General features: G+C 53.9%; 1 protein-coding gene across 16 annotated transcripts in view; it reads left to right on the plus strand.

Moving 5' to 3' along the window:
- Window positions 1-15,083: 15,083 nt before the first annotated feature.
- Window positions 15,084-21,377, plus strand: part of ATP2B2 (ATPase plasma membrane Ca2+ transporting 2) — a 107,891-nt gene continuing 101,597 nt past the window's right edge. For all 16 annotated transcript variants that reach the window (XM_065884829.1, XM_065884831.1, XM_065884836.1 and 13 more), the window contains exon 1: window positions 15,084-15,282. In XM_065884829.1, coding sequence (XP_065740901.1) covers window positions 15,084-15,282 — 199 coding nt within the window. The remainder of the gene's footprint in view (window positions 15,283-21,377) is intronic.

Here is a 21,377-nt window from a genome sequence, read left to right on the forward strand (position 1 = left end):
GGCACTGACTCTGTCTGTCAGGTGCACTGGGGATCTGGAGGTAGATGGACACAGTCCCCTGCCCTCGATGGTGTCAACGGTCAAGCCCAGTGGAGGGATCAGTTGTCTCTGCCTGGAGAGTGAGGTCGGCATAGTGTTCACTGAGAAGGGGCCCTCTGAGCTGGGCCCTGCAGGGTGAATAGGAGTCTAACAGGCAGAGAAGCAAATGGAAGGGAAGAGCTTGTGCTAAGTCATGTTCACAAGGAAGCTCTGAGCTGATTTTTTTATTTTTTAAAACAGGAAATTTTCCCCCCATAGATGTCCCAGTATCCAGAAGATAGCTCTGGCTGATCCAAGGGCAAACACATGGCCATTGGGGGGCGGATTCCGAGAGCCATAGAAGCCCCCTCCCCTGTGCCCAATCCAGTGTCCAAGACTTACCACGAGCCAGTATGTGAGGGTCTCTTATAAGCTCTCTAGTCCAAGCTCCTCATTTTACAGATGGAGAAACTCAAGCCAAAGAGGGAAGATGGTGGCCCAGGGACAGTTGATGGCAGACCTCCTGGCCAAGCCCACCCAAAGCCCATCCACCCATGGCTGGGGGTGACCAGCCCCGGAGTTGTATGTTCTGTGCGGAATCCTGATGCCCCAGGTTGCCCCCCGGAGACGTCACTCTCTGCGGGGCCCACCAGAGGCCCCTGCATCTTTCTCGCCTTAGTTCCTTACTTCTGAAATGTAAATAATCAGTGGGTTCTTTGTGAACTTCAAGCTGAAAAGCATTTCATGACTCGTATAAAATGATACTCTGTCGTCGCTGTCATTTTGTTCAGGTCGAGCCCTAATGGCAGAGTTCCCTGAGAGATAAAGTCATCTGATGGCATGGTGTGGGGTTCAGAGGTTCAGGGCCACCTTGCAGACAGCCACAGAGACAGTGACAAGGCAGCTTCTACAGGTTGGCCTTCTGTTCTGTTCTGGAGCCTTTGTGGGTGCCCCCTCTCGCCACCCACCCATCTCCCAAACTGTGAGACTAAGGTTGTCTCGAGGTGGTAGTAAGAGTCTTTGCCATGACCCATGGCTCCCTAACATCCCCCTACAGGCACCATCTAGAGTCTTATTTCCAAAATATATACATTTCTGCAAATCTCAGCACAGCCCCCGCTGCCCCCACCCCCAGCTCACACATGTTCAAGCAGGCTTATGCATGCCCTCGTGCAACCACACGTGTGCTCCCTGGCACACGTTCTGCCCTGGCACACACATATGTATGCGTCCACGGTCGTGAACTTCAAGTGGAGAAGAGGGAGCAGGGTTGTTCTGTGTGAGCTGGAAAACGCCCATTAACTGTAAAACAATAAAAAGTTGGCAAGAAGGAAATTTCAGCTCAACCCACAGAACTCGGTAATTCCCAGCGCGGACATAGATTATCATGGAAGGAGGGCGTGAACCCCCTGTCAAGGGAAGCATGCAAGCCCAAGCAGGACTCTACACAGGTGCTATGAAGGGGCTTGGGCATCCCAGGGATTTTCACCTCTGAGGTCCCTTCTGGTCTGTGGATTCAAGGAAGCTTGTGGAATCAGGGCCTCTTCTGGCTTTCCCTCAAGTCTTACAAGCAGTGATACCCCTCTGGTGTTCTCTGCCCTGGGGCGGGGCTTCCTGGAGTACCCCCGCAGTTCAGGACGTGGTGCACAAGGACCAGCTCCAAGCAGGCCTGGTAGCGTTGGCATCTGTGGCCGCCGCTAAAGATGCACACACCAGAGCCCCCGGAACCTGGTACCCATTTCATGCCAGGCCTGACCCTGGAGAGGGAAAGAGAGGTGACGGCTCTGGCTTTGTCAGTCAGTTGTAACAAGGAGTCTGGGGTAGCAAAAGCCCTGATTTAGCAGGAGGTGTCAGGGACTGAGATATCTAGAGAGGTAGGGAGTGAGTGAGGTAGGCTGGAGAAAGCTCCCAGGACGTGGAATTGTGCACAATTTGTTCTGACTGCATCTGAAACCCAAAATCTAAACTCCCCTGTATTACACCCAGCAGAGAGCAGGCCTCAGAAGCAGCGTGACATGAGGTTTGAAATCTAGGGGACATCAGGCTCCCCCCACCATGGATCCCTGTACGCCTTCTCTTCGGGAGACCCCCCAGAGCCATGGGGAACTCCAGGAGAGAAAGGAAGGGCAGACATGGCTGGAGCAGGACTTTTGAAAAGCAGAATAACGGTGATGGGGTGGGGGAGGGGGTCTGGGCCATGCCCCACGGGGAGAGGAAGGGAAATCAGAGGGAGTGGCACCTTTGGGGGCCATCGTGGGAGGTCTGCTGATGTGGATACCTCCAGGGTCCAAGGTTTGGGGTCTCCTGGGGCCTTGGAAGCACTTTGGCTTTTGAGCTCTTAAACTTTCTGGCAGGACTTGAACTTCCTTGAGAAGCCGGAGGGGTCAGGCTGGGACTCAGGGCTGGTTCTTAGTGAGAAATGGGGAGGGGGTATCTTCAGGGCATCCCTTAGGCCTCCTGGCCAGCTCCCAGGCTCGGAGATGAACTGGCACTCAGGGAAAATCCTGCACAAGGATGAAGGTGAGACATATCCCTGGAATATCCCAGAAACAGAGGAGAATGTCTTAGGAGGGTAAAAGCTCTGGCAGAGGCCTCGGGCCTGAACCTGGCTCTGCCAGCACCTGCTCTGAGGACTTGGGCCAGTGCCTTCCACTCAGGGCCTCCATTTCCCCGTCTAGAAATCACTATCATTCCAGTTGATTGTGTGTCTCTCACTAGCCAGGCTCTGGGCTGAACCCTGTGCCCTGCATCAACTCACATTACCTTCCCAGCCACCCTGCAAGGAAGGGACCGTCTCCATTTTAGAGACGCGGCAACTGAGGCCAGAGAAGTGCCTTGATTTACCCACGATCCCTCAGTGATGGCAGATTGAGGGTTCTTACCCAGATCTCTCTGACTCTAAGCTCAAAGAAAGGGATTCTGACCCTACTAGGTTGCAAGTCCACTGAAAAGTGGTTTAAGAATTCACAGAGGGAAGAAGAAGCTTCTGGGAGTGGGAGGAAATTCCCAAGAGAAGATGGCACTAGGGATTGTGGGTATAGGGGCCCCGATATGGGGTAGAAGCAGCAGGCGAAAAAGAACGGGTGTTCCAGGTGGGAATCCCAGCCACGCAACGTGTGGAGGAGGGGCTGCCGGGGCTCCACGATGATGGGGAGAGAGGGGAGCCAGGCTACACACACCCGTCGTCGCCGCCTTACATTCGCTTCAGGGAAGGTAAGGCCCACGGCTCTGCACAGCTTCAGTGAGGCTGGGGTCCCCTGGGCCCACACCCCCAGGGAGGCTGCGTTCGCATCTGTCCCTGTGCAGATGGCTGGTGAGCACAGCTAGCAGCGCCCACCCGCACCCCCTTCTGTCGCCGGGACTGGCTGCGCCGGGGAGCGTGGTGCGGCGTTATTTTTAGAAGTGGCGCCATCTGTTCAAGGTGCCGGGCGGATTCTGTTTGTCTCCGCAGTGGCCGGGACAGCCATGCCAAGTCAGGGGAAGAGCTGCAGAGCTGGCCTGCTGGGTGAGGGGGCCAAAGAGATTCTGCAGGCCCATGAGGCGTGGGATTCTGGGGTCAGGGGTCTGGGGCTGCCAGAGGGGAGGCTCCGGGGCCAGGGACGGTCATCGCAGGGCGTCCTGTGCTCCCAGCGCCCCGCCTAGTCCCTGGGCCTGAGCCTGGACCTGCCTCCTGACAGATTCTGACCTGACCTTATCCCTGTTCTCCAGCTTTGGGTAGAGAACAGAGAAGAGTTGGGGGGAGAACAGTACGATGACCAGACCACAAGGATCCTCTGTGGGATGTAACACTGGGTGTGGCAGAAGACACAGGTCTGATCAGTGTGGTCCAGGAGGGCCAGGACATCTCCCCACTAGACCCCAGATGCTCCTGTGTGTCACACTGTCTTAGCCACCACCATCTTCTGGCTTCTGAGTCATCCTGGGAGGGACTTAGGGTTTCTGATGGCAGATTGCCTGGGTTCGAATCCAACCGTGATGTGACCCTGGGCAACTTCCTTAACCTGGCAAAGCCTCCACTTGCTCATCTGTGAAATGGGATGCTGGAGCAGCTGCTTCCCAAGGTTCAGGTGCAGATTTGCCAGCTTGCTTTCTGTAATGCACGCTGCCTGGGTGCATTCAACACCCGCTCATCCAGCCACTCGGCTGACCAGTTTTCACTTTCCAAATGCAGGCTGCGTCCCCAGATCTGTTGTCCCCAGTGTCCTTCCGTAGTCAGATTGCTTTCTCAGTGATGGAACCAGCATTGGTGGAGGCTGGTCCTGTGCTGGGGGCTGGAGAGGCCCTGTTCTCAGAGAGTTCACAGTCTAGTCGGGAAGGCAAGCTGGTAGAACCCACCCCAAGACCGAGGGTGGAGGGTGCAAAGTATAAGCTGGCAGTGGGAAGGGGGTTGAAATGTGTAGCAGAGGAATTAGAGAGAACTTCACAGATTGGCATTGGGGCTGGACCTTAGAGAGGAAGGTTTGGATTAGTGGCAAAGTGGGTGTAGACCATCCCGGATGGAGGGAACAGTATATACAGAGGGTCGGAGGCCGGAACATGTGTTAGTTGTTCAGCAAATACAAGGAGTTGACTTACCCCAGAGCCCAGAGAAGTTGGCTCTGAGCCAATCAGGCAGGATCCTGGATGCAGTGGTTGTGAATATGTTTTTGTTTAATAGGCACCAAGGAGCCAGTGGTGGTTTTTAATCCAGAGGGTGGCATGTTCAAATCCAAGAGGTTTTTAGAGCCGGACAGGTCCCAGCTCCACTCCTGGCTCTGCCACTTGTGAGCTTTGTGGCCTTGGCATGATGTTATTTCACCTCTTTGAGTCTCAGTTTCCTCATCTGTAAAATAGGCATAAGAATGCCGACCTCATGGGGTTATTGTGGAAGAAGATGTTTTCAGAGCCTAAGAGAGCTCCTGACACATGGAAGCCACTCAGCAAATGAGCGTCCCTGTCAGCATCACTCTGGGGACAGTGAAGGTGGAGGGGGTGGGTTGTGAGGAACCGGTTGAAAGGTTGTGGATAAGGAACCTGAACTAGGTCAGGGGCCCAGGGCGGCGAGGAAGACAATGAGGCTTGAGCTCTTACCCCAGTGGTCCCTGGGTCTGGGTACCTGACGGAGTGTAAGGAGGGAACGGAGTCGAGGGCTACCCTGATAGTCCCATTCTGGGAATCTGAGAGGACGCTTTACATGCCGTAATTGGTACAGAGGTCACAGAAGGATGAGGACATGTGGAAGAGTCTGAGAGCCTGGAGAACCTTCAGAGGGGACTTTTGAGAGTCCTGGAAAGTTTGGTTCTGGAGCTTAGGAGAAAGGGCAGGGTGGAAAGGGCAGTTTGGGAATCAGTCATGTTCAGATGCAGGTTGATGTCAGGTGGGTGACATTGCCAGGGAGAGGTGAGGCCTTAAGAGGGTCAAGGGCAGGACTGTGGGAAAAGACTGCAGTTCACCCAAAACAGGGAAGCCATAGGGGAGTGGGAAGAAGGGATAGGGGTCATCAGGTGTGGGCAAGGGTGTAAAGACAGAAGGGCCCGGGAGCGGCTGGTGGGAGTCATTCCCAGAAGACACCTAGGGCCTGGCCTAGCCGGAAGTGGCATTTGGAAAAGCAGGGACAGGGAGCTGGAAATGATTTTGAGCCGTAGGCTGGGCTACAAGAGCAGGACAGGATTCTAGAACACAGAACCAGGGGAATGTTGGCTACAAGAGGAAGAAGGCCGAAAGAGGGGCTGGAATGGGACCCCCAAAGCTCTAGGGCAGTGGTTCTATTTGTTTAACACTCCCAGCCACACCACCAGAGATTGACCCATCTCTTCAGGCTTGGGCATGGGAATCTGTGTTTCAACCAGCCCCCAAGTGATGCCAACACAGGTGGCCCTTGGGGCACCACACTTTGAGTGACCCTGCTCTGGGGTCCCCGAGCTCCACTCAGAGAAGCTTTTATCAAGAGAGGAAGGAGAGGAAACCTTGGCCATGGGAGGCAGTTCCTGCTCTGGGCTCCTCCTCTGGCTTCCAGACCTTCTGATTCACCACCTTCAGGTCTGAAGCCAAGTCAGTGTCCCGACAGACATCACTAACTTTCCACCAAGGAGGCTCTGAGGGAGAGAACCTGGGCTGGGGCAGGAAAGGCAGTGAGTGCACAGTCAAACCAGGGATAGTTCCGCTTGAGCCTGGAAGACTCACTGCAGTAGTGAGAAGTAGAATCTGAAAAACACCCCCGAACACATACAAACACCAACCCCTGCCAGTGCCTGCACCAGTCTGACTCCCCTTCTCCTTGGAATCTAGGAGTCCTGCTTTTCTGCCTTTTCCCCTTTTCTATATAGTTCTCTTTCCTGGCCTCTGTGTTCTCAGGCCACATAGAATGACTTTCCCCAAGCCTTAGCTTCCAGCTTCTCTGATTTGGACCCCAAAGAACTTACCCAGCTATTCAAAAGTAATCTCCCGACTTAAACTCATCCCTTGGCATCTCTTTGGGTGAATTTTCCTTCCCCATTCCATGGAGGAAAGAATTTAATAAATTCAGACAGAATGAGATGCCACCACTTAACTATGGTCCCAGCAGGAACCAGAGGGAAGGGACCAAGCACAACACAAAAGAATGGATCATTAGTGGTGGGATTTCTGGCATTGGTGACAGGTGGCACTGATGGGCTGAGGTGAGTCTTCTGTGTATGCATGTAAGTGGCCCCAAGTGACCTTTTGCCTGGTGTCATTTTCTGGGCTCAGGCCTGCTCACTAGGACACCTCATTGCCTGACAACCTGGCTTCGAGCGACAGCACAAATACCTGGGGTCAGCTACCCATGCCTGCTCACATAACTCAAGGAAAATGCCCTGTGCCCTCCCTACTGCACCCACACCCAGTTCCTCAGGCTTCCCAACCCTGCGCTCCGTTGGTCAGCACTGCTATCCTGGGTAGCTCTAAGGGCACTCTAACTCTTTGCCCTATGTCAGCACCGCAGAACGTGGACAGCTCCTTGGCACGTGGTCCCTAAAACCAACTCAGATCCCGAATAGCACTGTGGCCTTGGGGACAGCTCCCAGTGGAGACCGTTCCCCACTGCGTGTTTCTTTGTCCTCCCCAGGGGGGCTGTCGGTCAGCACCACAAGCACGTGGGCAGCGCTCACTCCCGGCCTCTGCTAGTCAGCCTGCAGCGGAGAGAGGGGGGCCTGTGGTTATCAGATTCCCTGACCTTAGCTACCCAATCCCTCCCAGCACCCACCTCCATCCATCCATCAACACTTCATCCCCAGAGACGGCTCCCTGGGCCCCAACCCTCCACGGTCAGAGGTGAAGCCTGAAGACTCCCCAAGGAGCCAGCGACCTGCTGTTGTTTATGGTCAGAGCACTGACATGGCAGAACCCTGTGCTTCATTATAGAAACCAGAAAAAAGGGTCTGGTGGAAAGAGGGATGGGAGTGAGCCCTTAAGAGTGTCTGTGTGTGTGTGTGTGTGTGTGTGTGTGTGTGTGAGACCTGCCTCTGCTGCCCTCACCCCTCCAACCAAAGACCTATGCCAATCACTGCGCTCTCTTTTTCTGTTTCTCCTCTGGAAAACGGGAGTGTGGCAGTACCCGTGGCCTAGGGTTGTTGTGAAGGATTAAATGAGATAACAAATGGGGAGCGCGTAGAATGGTACTTGGCACATAGCAGGTATGATCCAAGCGTTGCTGTTATCATTTTTTGTCCTTTCTTCAGGCCTCTGCTTGTAATCCACGGAGACAAAGCTGGAGGCAGGAGAGAAGGAGGCAGATGAAGACAGGAGGGGACAGTGTCACTATAGCCAGTTAGGATCTGGAGGCTGGGGGCAGCCAGGGAAGTCATTGCATCTGTAGGGAAAGTTGGGCAGGGCAAGAAATGAGGCTGGGGAGGTGGCTGAGACATTTGACTGAAACCAGAGGACACTGTCCAGGACAGCTGGTCCGTCTTAGGCAGAGTCACCGTCCCCAGCCTTCTCACTGCATGTCCCCTCTCTTGCAGGCCAAAGTGAAGTCTCCCCCAACACTTTTCTGCCTCCGCTAAGCTTTCTTGCCTTGATATGCTGATGACTTTACTGTTTTTGCTTCATCGGAAAACTCTCCTTTTTAAAGGGAAGATTTCTAAACGAGCACATAAAGGGTACAAATCGTGGAAGGCAGGCTGAGGGGGGCGGGCAGTAGATGTCAGAGGCACCAGGTGAATTATCAGCCTGTGACGCCCAGGTTCTAGGGCATTTCTCCTTCCTTAGGCCTCCAGTCAAGCAGGAGTTGGCTTGCAACTAGAATGGTGCTCTTCTGGGGATGGCAGGACAGCAAGGAGGCTTGGGGAAGTGTGTGTGCCCTTAGAAGCAAGTATCCGGTGACGGGAGAATCCTTGAGGATGGCGCTAAAATGGCCCCTTAAGACTGAGTATCTGTCCAATCCCCCTCTCACTTTATAGGATAGGAAACTGAGGCACAGGGAAGAAGGCATTGGTCCGAGGCCATACCGTGAGTTGGTGAAAGGCGTTGGGACACAGAGGAAACACAGAGGCTTTGGACTCAAGCAGGCGTATTTAAACTATGCCAGGTCCCATCTGTACGGCATTGGCCATCTGTAACCCTCTGAGCCCCAGCTTTCTTGCCTGTAAAACAGGGACAGTGATACTCCACAGCCCATGGAAGCGTGTACTAAGCAATCTCTATTAATAGTAGTGGTCAAGCCAAGACTGGGACTCAGCAGATCTGCTTCCCAGGCAAGTGCCATTTGGATTACATCCTCCCAAAATCTGAAGCAAAATTTGTGCAGGAATCATTCAACTTGGTCTGCAGAGCCTGACCATGGGGTTTCGGGGGACTCTGTGTGGCAAAATGAGCATAACTTCAACAGCTAGAAGGAGGGTCTGTGCACCTCCATTGCTCTCTTCAGAGTCCCAGTGCTTGGGGCAGGGCCTGAGATGCAGCTTGTTATTGGAGAGATGGATGGATGGATAGATGGATGGATGGATGGATGGATGGATGGATGGATGGATGGATGGACGGACAAATGGATGGATGGATGGATGGATGGGTGAGTGGATGAGTGGGTATGTAAGACACCTAGAGGACCAAAAATGTGGGGGTTTTCCTACCATGTAACACTGGAAACTCCTTTGGAGAACAGGGGAAGTAGAGAGAGTTGACCCTGCTGGGCAGCTAAGGGCTGGGGACCTACCCTCCCTTGAGCCAGGCAGGAGAGTGAGAAGCTATGTGAGACACCCTGAGTGCCTAGCAGCCCACACCCTGGCCCTGCTTCCGCCATCTGTGCCTTTGAGGCTGGTGCGTGGCTGCTTCTGTGGAATATATATATATATATATATATATATATATATATATATATATATATATATATAATTTTTTTTCTTTTAGATTTTCCTTTTCTGGTTAACAGGATAGGAGTTTTCTAAAAATAGCACTAAACTCGCCTCTGAGGTATTCATTTTCAATTCCCTTCCTCTTTCCCCGTTCTGTCTCCTTGACTGTGAGAATTCAAAGCCGAGACTGTCATTGTCAGCTTTGATGCACACACACGCATACACACACACAGATCGTGGGGCTTGCACACTCAGAGGCGGGCATGGGCACACACATCTCTGGCTCACTCACACTCACAGGTACACACTCATTCTGACGTACTCCTGTAGACCTGCACAGCACATCTTGTCCTCCAGGGTCACCCAGAGTCAGTACACATCTGCTGACACACCACAGGTACCCTCTGACACACACATACATGGAACATTCCCTCCCCCAGAGAGGGGCGGCTAAGACAGTGGCTACAACGCTTTGACTCTCCCAGTGAGGCTGAGGGAAGAAGAGCAGTTGTCCCTCTGCCCCCAGCTGCCTGGCTGAGGTCACCCGTTTCCCCGGTCAGCACCGAGGAGGGTCCCCTCAGCTGGGGCGGAGCAGGGTGGGGACCACAGAAAGGCCAGAATTTGCATCCAGGAGAGGAAAGAAAATGTCCTGCCTGTGGAGATTAGTCAGTCAGGACCAGAGCAGAGGGGAGGCTAGCCCCGTAAGCTGTGCCTACAAACTGGGACCCTCCCCAGCCTTCCAAGCGGTGCTGGAAGCCTTGTGGGGATGGCATGGTTGGCCTGAGCCCCATGTTCAGGACAGTAGCGTGGGGGACAGTCTGAGAGAAGACTTGTGGGGGTGAGCTGAGAGCAGAGGGAAGGAGCGAGTTAAGTTACCATCAGAAGAACAGTCCCTGTTGAACAAGTCTTACGCTGTGCCAGGAACTGCTCTAAGCTCTAGCTCAGGTAGGCCTCGCAAAGCCCTGTGCGGGAGGGAGGCGTGCGGGTAAGAGGGGATGGAGGCCCAGGGAGGGGCTAAGACCTTGCCCCACCCCTCACCCCCATCACAAAACTACCAAGTGGCAGCATCAGGCCTCGTCATCAGGGGTCCAGACGGGGCCTGTGTCCCCACATCTGTCACTGGTGCCAGGGGCGATTCAAAGCGAAGGGTGACTTTATAAATACGTATTAAGATGGCATTTAAATTCCGCAGGTCAGAGAACAGGAGGATTCGGCATCCGAAAATTATTTTTAGCACGTAATTCATTTGCAATGTCCCATCCTTCAATTAGGATTTGAAAAGCTGATGGTTTAGGTTTTGGGGTGTTTTTTTTAAAACCTTCCTTCGAAAGATAGATTTCTTCTTTGTTAAATTAACTCCAAAAAAAAAAAAATCCATTGCTCCTTCCTCTGCCAGAGTCTCTCTTGGCAAAGACTCTTTATTAAGGTGCCGCAACCTATTCTTGAGTCACTGAAATGTAACAATACAGAGTCATTTAAATGCTAATAAGATGAAACCGAAATGCATAAACCCAATATTGTCAGAACATTCATTCTGGATTCTGAAGGAGCTGGCGCATCAGAGCCTGAAGGGACCCCAGAGAACACTAGTCCAATCTCTTCAGTTTCCACATGGGAAACTGAGGCCCAGGGAGGAAAGGGGCTTGGCCAAGGTCACACAGCAGGAGCTTGGAAAACAGGGAGGGGCTTTTCAGTGGGCTGTGACCCCAGTTGGCTGTGTGACCCCTAGTTGTGTTGCTCAACCTCTCTGGGCCCAGGACTGGCTGCCCAGACATCTGCCCTGCCCAGGCACACGTCTTAGCTCGGGTTGCTATAACAGAATACCATAGGCTGTGTGGCTTAAACAACAGAAATTTATTTTTCATAGTGCTGGAGGTTGGGAAGTCCAAGATCAATATACCAGCAGATTCAGTTCCTGGTGAGAACCCACTTCCTGGATTACAGATGGCCACCTTCTCACTGTCCTCACACAACCAAGAAAGATCATCTCTGTCAAGTCTCTTTTTTATAAGAAGACTAATCCCATTTGTGGGGGTTCTACCCTCATGACCTAATTACCTCCCAAAGGCGCCACCTCCAAATAGCATCACACTGGGGTTTAGGGCTTCAACATATCAATTTGGGGCAGGGAGACACATTCAGTCCATAGCAGCCAGTGTGCCCATCAATTAGGACAGGGGTGACTGTCAGTGTGGTATTAAGAACTGGCTACAAATGAACCTCATCTCAGCCTTGAGGGAGGTGCAGTTGCTAATAACAGGGTGCGTAGGTAGGAGGGAGGTTGGGGGAGGTGCAGAAGCCAGCACTGTGGAGTATCTGCTCCAGGCCTGGAGCCACACAGAGACCCACACATAAGGGCCTCAATGGGTCCTTACAGCAGCCTGTAAGACAGATGGGTCAACCTCACTGGACAGATGAGGCCCAGAAAGGGTAGGTGACTTCTCCAAAGTCACACAGCCCATTTTCCTGAAGGGGAAAAAAACTCCCTACTCATGTTAAAAGGAAAAATCTTCTCTGATACCCTGGGCCAGGTCACATCTTCCTGCTCTGGACATGCACAGCACCTGGGACTCCCTGTCATGGCAAACCCATCATATTATGGAGGTCACTCATCTAATTGTCTCTCTTCCCCCTTGTGAGCACAAAGTAGGTGCACACAACACAATGAATGAGTGGTTGGTTGGATGCATGGATGGATGGACATATGGGTAGATGGATGGATAGTTGGTTGAAGATCATTGTTCATCTTAACACAATAGTCATTAAAATCACCAGTAGCCCATTAACTCATCTCTGCTGTTGTCATCACAGATATAATTACTGCTAACGGGTCTCATAGCTCGTGCTGTCAGAGATGTAATTATCAGTGCCTGTAGGACACGCCACAGGTAGCAGGAAGACAGATAGAAAACAGCACCTCGGCGTTACAGAGTCCCTTGTGGTTTTTGCAAAGCACTTTCATTCACATATGGCACTTCATTTAAGCATTGTAAGAACCCTATGAGGGAGATGCACCAGGGAAGGCAGCAAAGCGTCCTGATTAATAACAGTGTCTCTGGATCCAGACTGCCTGAGTTCAAATCCCAGCTCTTCCACTCGCTAACTCTGTGACCTTGGGCAAGTGACTTCGCCTCTCTTGGCCTCAGTTTCCTCATATGTTCTAGGGAATAACAAGACTACCTGTCTCATAAAGTGGTTGTATGGATTGCTAATAATCACAATAATTAGTGCTTACCATGCGCTTGACTCAATTCTTAGTATTTTGCATGAAATAATTCACTTAAGCCTCATAATACCTATGAAATAGATACTATTACTCCCCCTCCCTTTGTTTAAGATAATGAAACTAAAGTTAATTGGCCTCCCAGTCTGTTGAGAGGTGGCAAAACTTGAACCCAGAGGCTGTGTCTTCTAGAGCCCCTCCAGTTAACCTCCACGGCATCTCTACACACAGGCCTGCTTGGTCCCTGCCTCACCTGCTCCTCTCGGGGATATACCGTTGGGGTCAAAACTCACGGGTTATGGTGGTGGTGCATGCCCGGATGGCCAGGGACCCCGAGTATTCCTGCAGGACTGCAGGTGGGAATCCCAAGCACGCACTTTCTTTGGTGTCTCGTGTCTCTGCTTAAGGCATCAGGCCCATTTTAAGTTCTACTCGGTAAGATACCAGTTGGTCCCAGTGTGAAAATAAGGCTTCCTATTGCATCCTTGAGTGCAAGTGCCCTCCTGTGAGGTATGACAGGCTTCTCCTGTGGCTCCAGCACCCCCTGATCCAGGCTGGGAAGCTCTGTACCCCGGGTGGAAGCTCACTGGATTTGAACACGGTGGTTCACAATTAGTTCCCAGTAAACTGGGAAGTAGCTGGGGCACAGGGGAGAATGACTTATTTTACAGATGAAGAAACTGAGCCTCGGAAAAGTGAAAGGACTCGCCCAGGATCCCACAGCCGGGGTTCAGGAGATCTAGGATTTGAACCCGGATTGCTGTGATTTAGGATCCTGTGTTGTTCTTTAGAGAGAGAGGAGGGAGCGCCCCCTAGTGGGAGGGGAAAGAGCAACGGGCTGGCAGTCAGGAGATCCCAGCCCAGCTCTGGGCTCCGTTCGCTCTTGCTCTGTGTGTCTCTGGACAAGTTCCTTTCCCTCTCTGAGTTTCAGGTTCCTCACTGGGAAAATGAGATTAACCCTAAATTACCTCCAGGTCTAAAACTCTGTGCAAGAGGAAAGGATTGTGAAGGAAAGAGATGGGGCAGGGGAGGGGGACACGAGGTTGGAGTTGGGGCTGGGGTGGGGCTCAGTCCCACCTTCCTGCCCCCACCTCTTCCCCCTCACTGTTCTGGGCCTAGGACGGCCAGCTTTCCGCGGCCGCTGGGCGGGGCCAGTCCCTGTGCCAGACCCAGCTGAGCTCAGCAGAGGCCCTTTGTCACCCAACGCTTGCCGGGGCCTTGGCCACCGGTGTTGGGTATCTGGGTGGATTGGGTTCTCTCCTGGCAGCTCCACAGATGCCACACTCCGGCAAGGGTGGCCAGGCGGGCAGGGAGTAGCCGGGGCTCCCTCCTCCTCCTGGGCTCCCTAAGGGACGTGGCAGCCGCGTTCCGTGGTTCCGGACTCTGGGGCCCCAAGGTGAGGGTTCTGTTGACCCCGGTTCATTCTGAGGGCCACAGTGACATCCTGGTGAATATGCACGAGACGGACCCTCTGGCGAGGCTGAGGCCCTCGATCAGTGTAGCTGTGGGCTGCGGGTGCAGGCAGGTTGCTTCCTCCCATCCCCACGCCTGTGAGACTCAGCGGGGAGAGCAGTGCGTTTCGGCAGCTATAGGAGGCGTGGACAGGGGAAGCATCCGTGCTGGGGCGTCTGGGAGCTGTTACTTGGGGACAGGGGGTTAGGCCCCTGATTGTGTGGGCATGGCATGTGTGTACACAGGGTTGTGAGCACTGGTATTTTTGAGGGGAGGAGGTGGGGATGTTAAGATGACGCCTGTAAATGTGACTACGTGTGACAGTGTGCATGGTGGGGAGGGGGTGTCCGCCACCGTGTGTGTGAAGGGGGCCCTGTGTTGGTGTGTGTGTATGGCAGTGGGTGGGCCCTAAAAATAGTAGGCAGGTGGGGTGTTGCACCCCAAGCGGCATGTCACAGGGTGTGTGTACACCGGGGTTCGTATCGCCAAGTCCGTGTGTCCACAGTGGACAATTAGGGGGTTAGCATGTGTTATGAGGGTACATCAGGCTATGCTGGGGGGTGGTATAGCGTGGAGGGCCTAGCGGGTGTCAGTACGTTTGGATTTGCAGTGGGTGCCGGTGCACAATGGGGTATTGTACGAACATCCACGTCCAGGTATGTGTATGTGTGGTGGGTGTTATTTGGGGTGGGGGGGCGTGTGTGTAGCACCTGCAAGCCGGGCCTTCCTGGGTACCTGTCCCATGAGGCCTCCAGTGTCTGACCCCTGTCACCACTCTCTGCTTGCCCCTGCAGGAGCCACCACCCCTGACCATGTAGATGCCAGCTCCAGGGAGCAGCATGGGCCCCGCTGAATGGAGACTCCTGGGTCTACAGCCCTGAGCCCCTCCGGCCCCTGGACCTTGCCCCACGCCCGGGGACGCCCCTCAGAGCCCACCGCCACTGTCACCAGCCCACCTCGGCTGCCCCCTGGAGTCAGCTGCCAGGAGCCACAGCCGTCCAGTGAGGTTGTGCTGAGGACAGCCACACGGAGCCGTCGCCTGGCAGCCTCCTGTCCAGCACTGACCCTCGGAGCCACCCCGAGCGGGGACTGCGGCAGACATGGGTGACATGACCAACAGTGACTTTTACTCCAAAAACCAAAGAAATGAGTCGAGCCATGGGGGCGAGTTTGGGTGCACGATGGAGGAGCTGCGCTCCCTCATGGAGCTGCGGGGCACCGAGGCCGTGGTCAAGATCAAGGAGACCTACGGGGACACCGACACCATCTGCCGGCGCCTCAAAACCTCACCTGTCGAAGGTAGGTGCACAAGGCTCAAACACGGGGTTTGAATTCGGGGGTCAGTCAGACCCTGGGCTCCCTTACCCAGGCCCCAGGAACCCCCCTCATCTAGGCTTGAGCATGGAAGCAATGAGCCAATTCCAGCTCCCCAGCCCCTGCTGCTGGGCTGCGTCATGTCCGACTCATCCAAATCCAGACTCTGATTGGGGATCCCTCGGTCTCTGGGGCAGCCGTGGAGCTGCTGGGAAGACAGGGCAGGCAGGAAGATGGGCTGTCCCGGAAAAGGTGACAGATGCCCATGTGTGTCTTGCCCTGGAGCTGGGCGTGGGGCTTTCTTACAACTGCCAAAATGAGCAGGCCTGCGATCTCCAGACAGGGAAGGTTTCAGCTTTCTGGAGGGGACCAAAGCCATGTCATCTGCCACAAGGCAGAGAGGGAGGGCACCAGCCCAGCTTGGGCACCAGAGCTCAGAGTTTGGGTTACCTTCCCCTCACGAGGAAGAAGAAAAGTTCCCTAAATAAACCCCAAAAGCACAGGTGTGAGGTACTCTGCCCTGGCACTCCCAGTCCTGCAGCTTGGTGCAGAGAAACTGCACTGAGCCTCACTTTCTTCCTCTGGCCGATACCTACCTCACAGTGCCCAGTGGAAGCCTGAGCGCACAGTAGGTGCTCAGTAGGCACAGCATACAGTAGGTGCTCAATGTGTGGTAGCCATGATTATTCTAAAGAGAGTGGATGACAATCCCTCCACCAGGTATAGACCACAACCTGGGAGGCAGGCAGCATCTGAAGTCTCATCCCCACTGACAGACAAGAAATCTGAGGCTGCCTGTGGACCTAGCTGCTCAGCCAGGGCCAGACAGTCCGTTGCTGTGCCGCCACCCATCGTGCCCTGCGGCGCCAGGGGTCAGTGTCCCTCTTCGTCTGGGGCCCTCCTCTCTTGGGTCAGGAGGAAAAGCTAAGACTGGTCCTTCTTCCCAGATTCGCTGCTGTCTCTGATGTTTTGCCCACCTTGCTGAGTCTGGGCAGAAGTTTAGAAACACCTTTTGCTTTTTTGATATTGTTTGGTTTTGTTTTGGCAGGGAGGGTGGAAAGAGGGGAAGCGTCGTTTCTTCCCTGCGTGATTCTAGCTCAGGGCTTGAGAACAGCCACGTGTGGCCCTGAGGTGGGAGTGGGCTCAGCCTGGGGGGCTCCTGGGCCCCGGCCTCATGTAAACATCAATCTGTGGCAGAATGGCCCATGCTCACCTCCACCATCACTTTGGCACACCTGACCTGCTAGGAGGCAGGGTTGTCCCAATGGTCTTTGCCTTTTGAATGGGACCAGGAGATTCTCTTGAGTCAGGAATTATTAAGTGTCTCTGGACCCCAGACTCTGTGGTGAACCTGATGGATGCTATGGCCCCTCCCCGCAGAAGAATAGTCAACTGTGTGCAACAGTGTGGTCCACGCTACCAGCATGTTCGCAGAGCCCCTCAAAGCTAGGCCCTGGACCCCAGGTTAAGAAATCCACCCTCCCCTCCCACCTGACAGGCTCGGGGACCTGGGAAATCGAGTGGCTCATGGCCACGCTCCAGCTGGGGACAGCAGGTGTGCACCTGAGGGCCGGAATCCTGTCCTGCTCCTCTCTGAACATCCAGCACCCATCCTGGTGCCTGGCACAGAGGAGGGTGGGTAACTGACCCGTAAAACCCTGAGATGTGGCCACTGAGTCCCCAGCCCACAGAGAGAAGCTCTCAGATGGCTGAGCAGCCAGAACAGCAGATAATCCAGACCAAGTGCAGCAAGGACCCCAGGGATCGAGGAGAAACGAGATGGGTGGGCAGTGGAGGTTAGGGAAGGCTACCTGGAGGAGGAGGTGTTTGAACTTGGCTATGGAGGGAAGAGAAGAGAAAGCGTGTGATGTGGCACAGAGCCATATTTCTTAGAATTCCCCAGACTGCTGACGTGCTGCAAGAAGTTACATGCAAAGAAAAATAAAGGAGACTCTGTTTTCTCATCTGTAAAATGGAAACGATAATGACAGCTCCGACTGTTGCCCTGCTGCCTGTCAGCTGTGTGCCCTTGAGGCTTTTGTCTGACCTCTCTAGGCCTTGGTTTTCTAATATTTCATGAGCATCAAGTGAGATCTCTCATGGGAAACGTCCCTGAGAAGGAGGAAAGCCCACAGTAGGATTAACCAGAGCCCCTGCTGCCTTGATCCCCTGAAGGATGTCCCAGGGTGCAGATGGAGCTGAAAGAGGTTTGGGGAAGGACAGAGGAGCATAGTGCTACTCTTGGGCTTGGACTTGGACAGCTTGGGTTCAAATCCCAGCTGTGTCACTTAACAGCTGTGTGATCCTGGGCAAGTTATTCAGCCTCTCTGTGCCTTAGTTTCCTCATCTGAAAAATGGGATGATAATAGTGACTACCTCATAGGGTTGTGGTGAGGCTAAAGTGAAGTAGCTTAGTACCCTGCCTACCAGGCACATGGACAGCACTGTGTGTTAGAATTCAGCCCCAGAGACTAAACGCCTCCATTTCCCCATCAGTAACATGGGTTTTGAACATTGAGATCAGGCCAAGTTCCCGGCATAGAAGTCCTCAGTCAACATCAGCTTTTGTTGTTTCCAGTATGATTATCACTACTCTGGAAGAAGCAGTCACGTTCTCCGGAAACGGTGAAATCTGACGCTTCTGGGACACTGGCCAGTGTCTGAGCTGATGCTACACGTTTTACTAGGCTGTTCTGCATCCTTAGCACCCACATTCCTGGCAACAGGTGGTGTTACCCATTTCACAGATGGGAAGCATGAGGGCTCAGGGTCACCACCATGGCTCACATCAGCTCAGACTTTGAACACAGCTGTGTCAGACACCACAGCCAGGTGTGCCCTCAGCCCCCAGCCACGCGCATGTACCTAGGAACAGTCCTGCGAAGGTGCCTTCTGTCTGCCAAGGGTCTGAGGAGGGTGGAGCCACCAGGGCACTTTTCATTTTCCCTCTCATGCTCAGCATTTGTTCTGCCCTGTTTAGCCCTCTTCTGACTCAGGGAAATGCTTGGCCTCCAGCCCCAGCCCCCAACTTCAAAGCCCTTCAAAGCCCTTCAAAGCCCTGTCCCAGGGTCCCAGGTTGGCCATTCCCGACACCCCCTGCCCTAGTCTGCTGACGTCAGCAGGGAGCAGCCTCTGAGTCACACTCCCGGAAACTGCTCCAGGCCCCGCATAAATTAGCCTTCCTGTTCACATCCAGCTAATTTTAGGCAGAAAGATCTCTGCAAGTGACAGAGGGGTTCTGAAGCCATAGAAATCAACTCCCACCCGGGACACCACCTGCTGCCCGCACAGGCCATGAACTCAGCGCGCGTGGTCTGGCAGTGTTGGGTATTTCACTGGGCCATTGCGTGCCGTTGCTTTCCTCTCCCACTGCTGGTTCTCTTCCATCCTGGTAATGCCCCTCCCTTCGTGCCCTCCACTGCTCCCTTCTTTCCATACCTGTCCAGCCTAGGACAGTAGAGCCCCTGAGACCCAGGTTTGAATCCTGACTGGCTTACTCTTCAAGGGACACTGGGAGAGTTCAGTGAATCCTCTCTGAGCCTCAGTTGTCTTATCTGTAAAATGGGCATAACACTACCTACCTCACAGGATGATGTGAGAAATAAATCAGGTCATCCACATGAAGGGCTTAGCACTGTGTGGCAGTCCCTAGACACTTAGAAAATGATGTTCGTTATCATTGTTATTATTATACCCAAGTATCTCTTTTTTTAAAAAAAGATCATGATCTGGCCCCATCCCTGTACAAAAATTAGGCAATTAAATAAGATGGTGCCCAACAAAGGGTCAGTGTGCTATCAGAGGAGGCTTCCCAGAGGAGGCGACTTCGCATTGTCTGGAAAGATGGGTAGTGGGTGTTGGGGTGGCCTGTGAGCCCTGAGGCAGGAGCTGATTGTCATTCTCCACTGTATCCCAGCACCTGCTGCAATGCCTGGGGCTCAGAAAGCATCAGCAGAATGAAGGAAGGGAGGGAGAAGGAAGAGGTGGGGTGCTTAGCGTCCCTCTCTGTGTAGTATGGAAGGCTGCAGTGTGGGGACAGGACACAGGACACCCTGTGTCACCCAGAGAACACTTAGCTTCAGTTCCCGGGAGCCTGGAGTGGCAGTGCCCTGAGCCACTCACTCGGCATGCATGGCTCTCGTCCTTCACTCCTGACCCTGCACCACCAGCTGTCAGCAGGGGCAGCTCAAGAGGCCCTGCTGGGCGCTCCCTGCATTGCATATTTCATGGTGGGGGAGAAAGGGGACAAAGAAGACAGGGCAGCCGCAGGGTAGGGTGGGAACCGGATACATCGGAGTGTTGTGAAATGGAACCTCCAGTTAATTTTGTATGAATCCTATGGCCTGCCCAAGTCGGGGAGAGAGAGGGGCTGAGGGAGGACAGGAGAGCAGATCGTGGGAGATGGTACCCCATGTGGCATGAACACGATGATGAACGAGACACCCCTCAGACCTGGCAGGGCCCACATTACGCAGAGCCACCACTGCGCAGGCACGGGGCGGGGGCGGGGGGGAGGGGCACGAAGGCAGCAAAGGGGGTCTCCTGTTTGTCACTGTGACGCTCTGTTTCTCCGTGTGCTCCGTCTCCCCAGGTATCTCTGGAGCCCTGAGAGGTCAACAGGGAAAGTGAGGCAGACACAGCTATAGCAGTGTCCCAGGCAGGGTGGAGCTGGGGGCCGCTCAGACACAGGGTCCATGCAGGGAATTCATACCTGGCCAGAGATGAGGGAGGACGCCTTCCCCCACCAGCCCCTCCCCACCGCCCTCTTCATGTAAAACAGCCCAGAACGCTGTCAGGGGCGAGGCCTGGAGGAGCAAAGCCCCTCCAGGTATTTAAGAGGCTGAGGTAACCAACCACCGTCTATAATACATGCAGGGGTGGAGGAGGGCCAGGCGTGAAGCCGGTGGGGGGAGGCCTCCCAGCCTTGCCTCTGTCACTAAGTAGGTTCATGACCTCAGGCAAGATATTTAGACTGATAACTTCAGCTTTCTCTTCCGTGAAATGGGAATTGTGCTACTTCGCTCTCTGCCGTTTGGAGATAGTGAGTTGAAAGTGCTTTGAAGGTTTTCTACCAAACAATCATCACCATTTCTATCTATTAGGATTCTATTTGACAGAAACCCATCTCAAACTGGCTTATGCAAAAAGGGGATTTTCTGGCTTGTGCACCTGAGACATCCAGGGATTGTTCTGGCCTCAGGCATGGCTGGATCCAGGGCCGCCAGTGCTGAGAAGGGCTTTGTCCGTCCCTCTCCTGCTCTCTTCCACCTCCACCGTCCTCTGTATTGGCTTCATTCTCGGGCAGGCCTTCACCCCGTGAGGCCCCCAGCAGCCAAAGGCACCTCTTTCTCAGGGTTTCCCCCCTACTGGGTCACCTGGAGCCACTCTTGAACTAATCCCTGTGGCCAGAGGATGGAATTGGCTGATAGGCCAGACCAGGTCATATGCTCACCCCAGAGGGGTGTGGTCCTACTGTGTGCGGGGGGGGGGGGGGAGGTATGGAGGAAGAGCAGGCATGCTGCATGCCCTCGAGGATGGGGAGAAAGGAGAGAAGTGCGGAGGCAGGATTCAGGAGCCCCAAGTCTGGAGTAATCATAATGACACTGTTAATAATTACACCAGGGAAGCAGGCAGAAGCTGGGTCCGTCCGGGTGGACGGGGGTCTACGACTAGTGTCCCAGCAGTGATGGGGCCAACTCTGTGTCACGGTCAAGTCCTGGCTCCATTCTTATCCAGCTGTGGAACACTGGGCCAGTTACCTAACCTCTCTGTGCCTCAGTTTCCTCATCTGTGCCATGAGATTATAACAGGGCCTCTTTCACAGGGTCGCTGTGAGGATCACAGTAACACGTGTCAAGCGCTGAGTGCCTGGCAGGTGCTGTCTCAGTGTCAGCTGGGGACTCTGGGTGACTTGAAGGGACAGGTTGGGTTTAAATTAGTGGAGAAGAAAGAGGCAGCTTATCAGGGCAGATAATGGGCTTAAGCAACACGTGTGAGTCTATGGGTTTCCAAACACGAGTGCTGTATTTGACTTGCAAGGCTTATATTCCCTCCCCAACCCCCAGCGCCACCGGGAAAAA

This window comes from Phocoena phocoena, chromosome 10 (assembly GCF_963924675.1).
Source record: "Phocoena phocoena chromosome 10, mPhoPho1.1, whole genome shotgun sequence".
Classification (NCBI taxonomy): domain Eukaryota; kingdom Metazoa; phylum Chordata; class Mammalia; order Artiodactyla; family Phocoenidae; genus Phocoena; species Phocoena phocoena.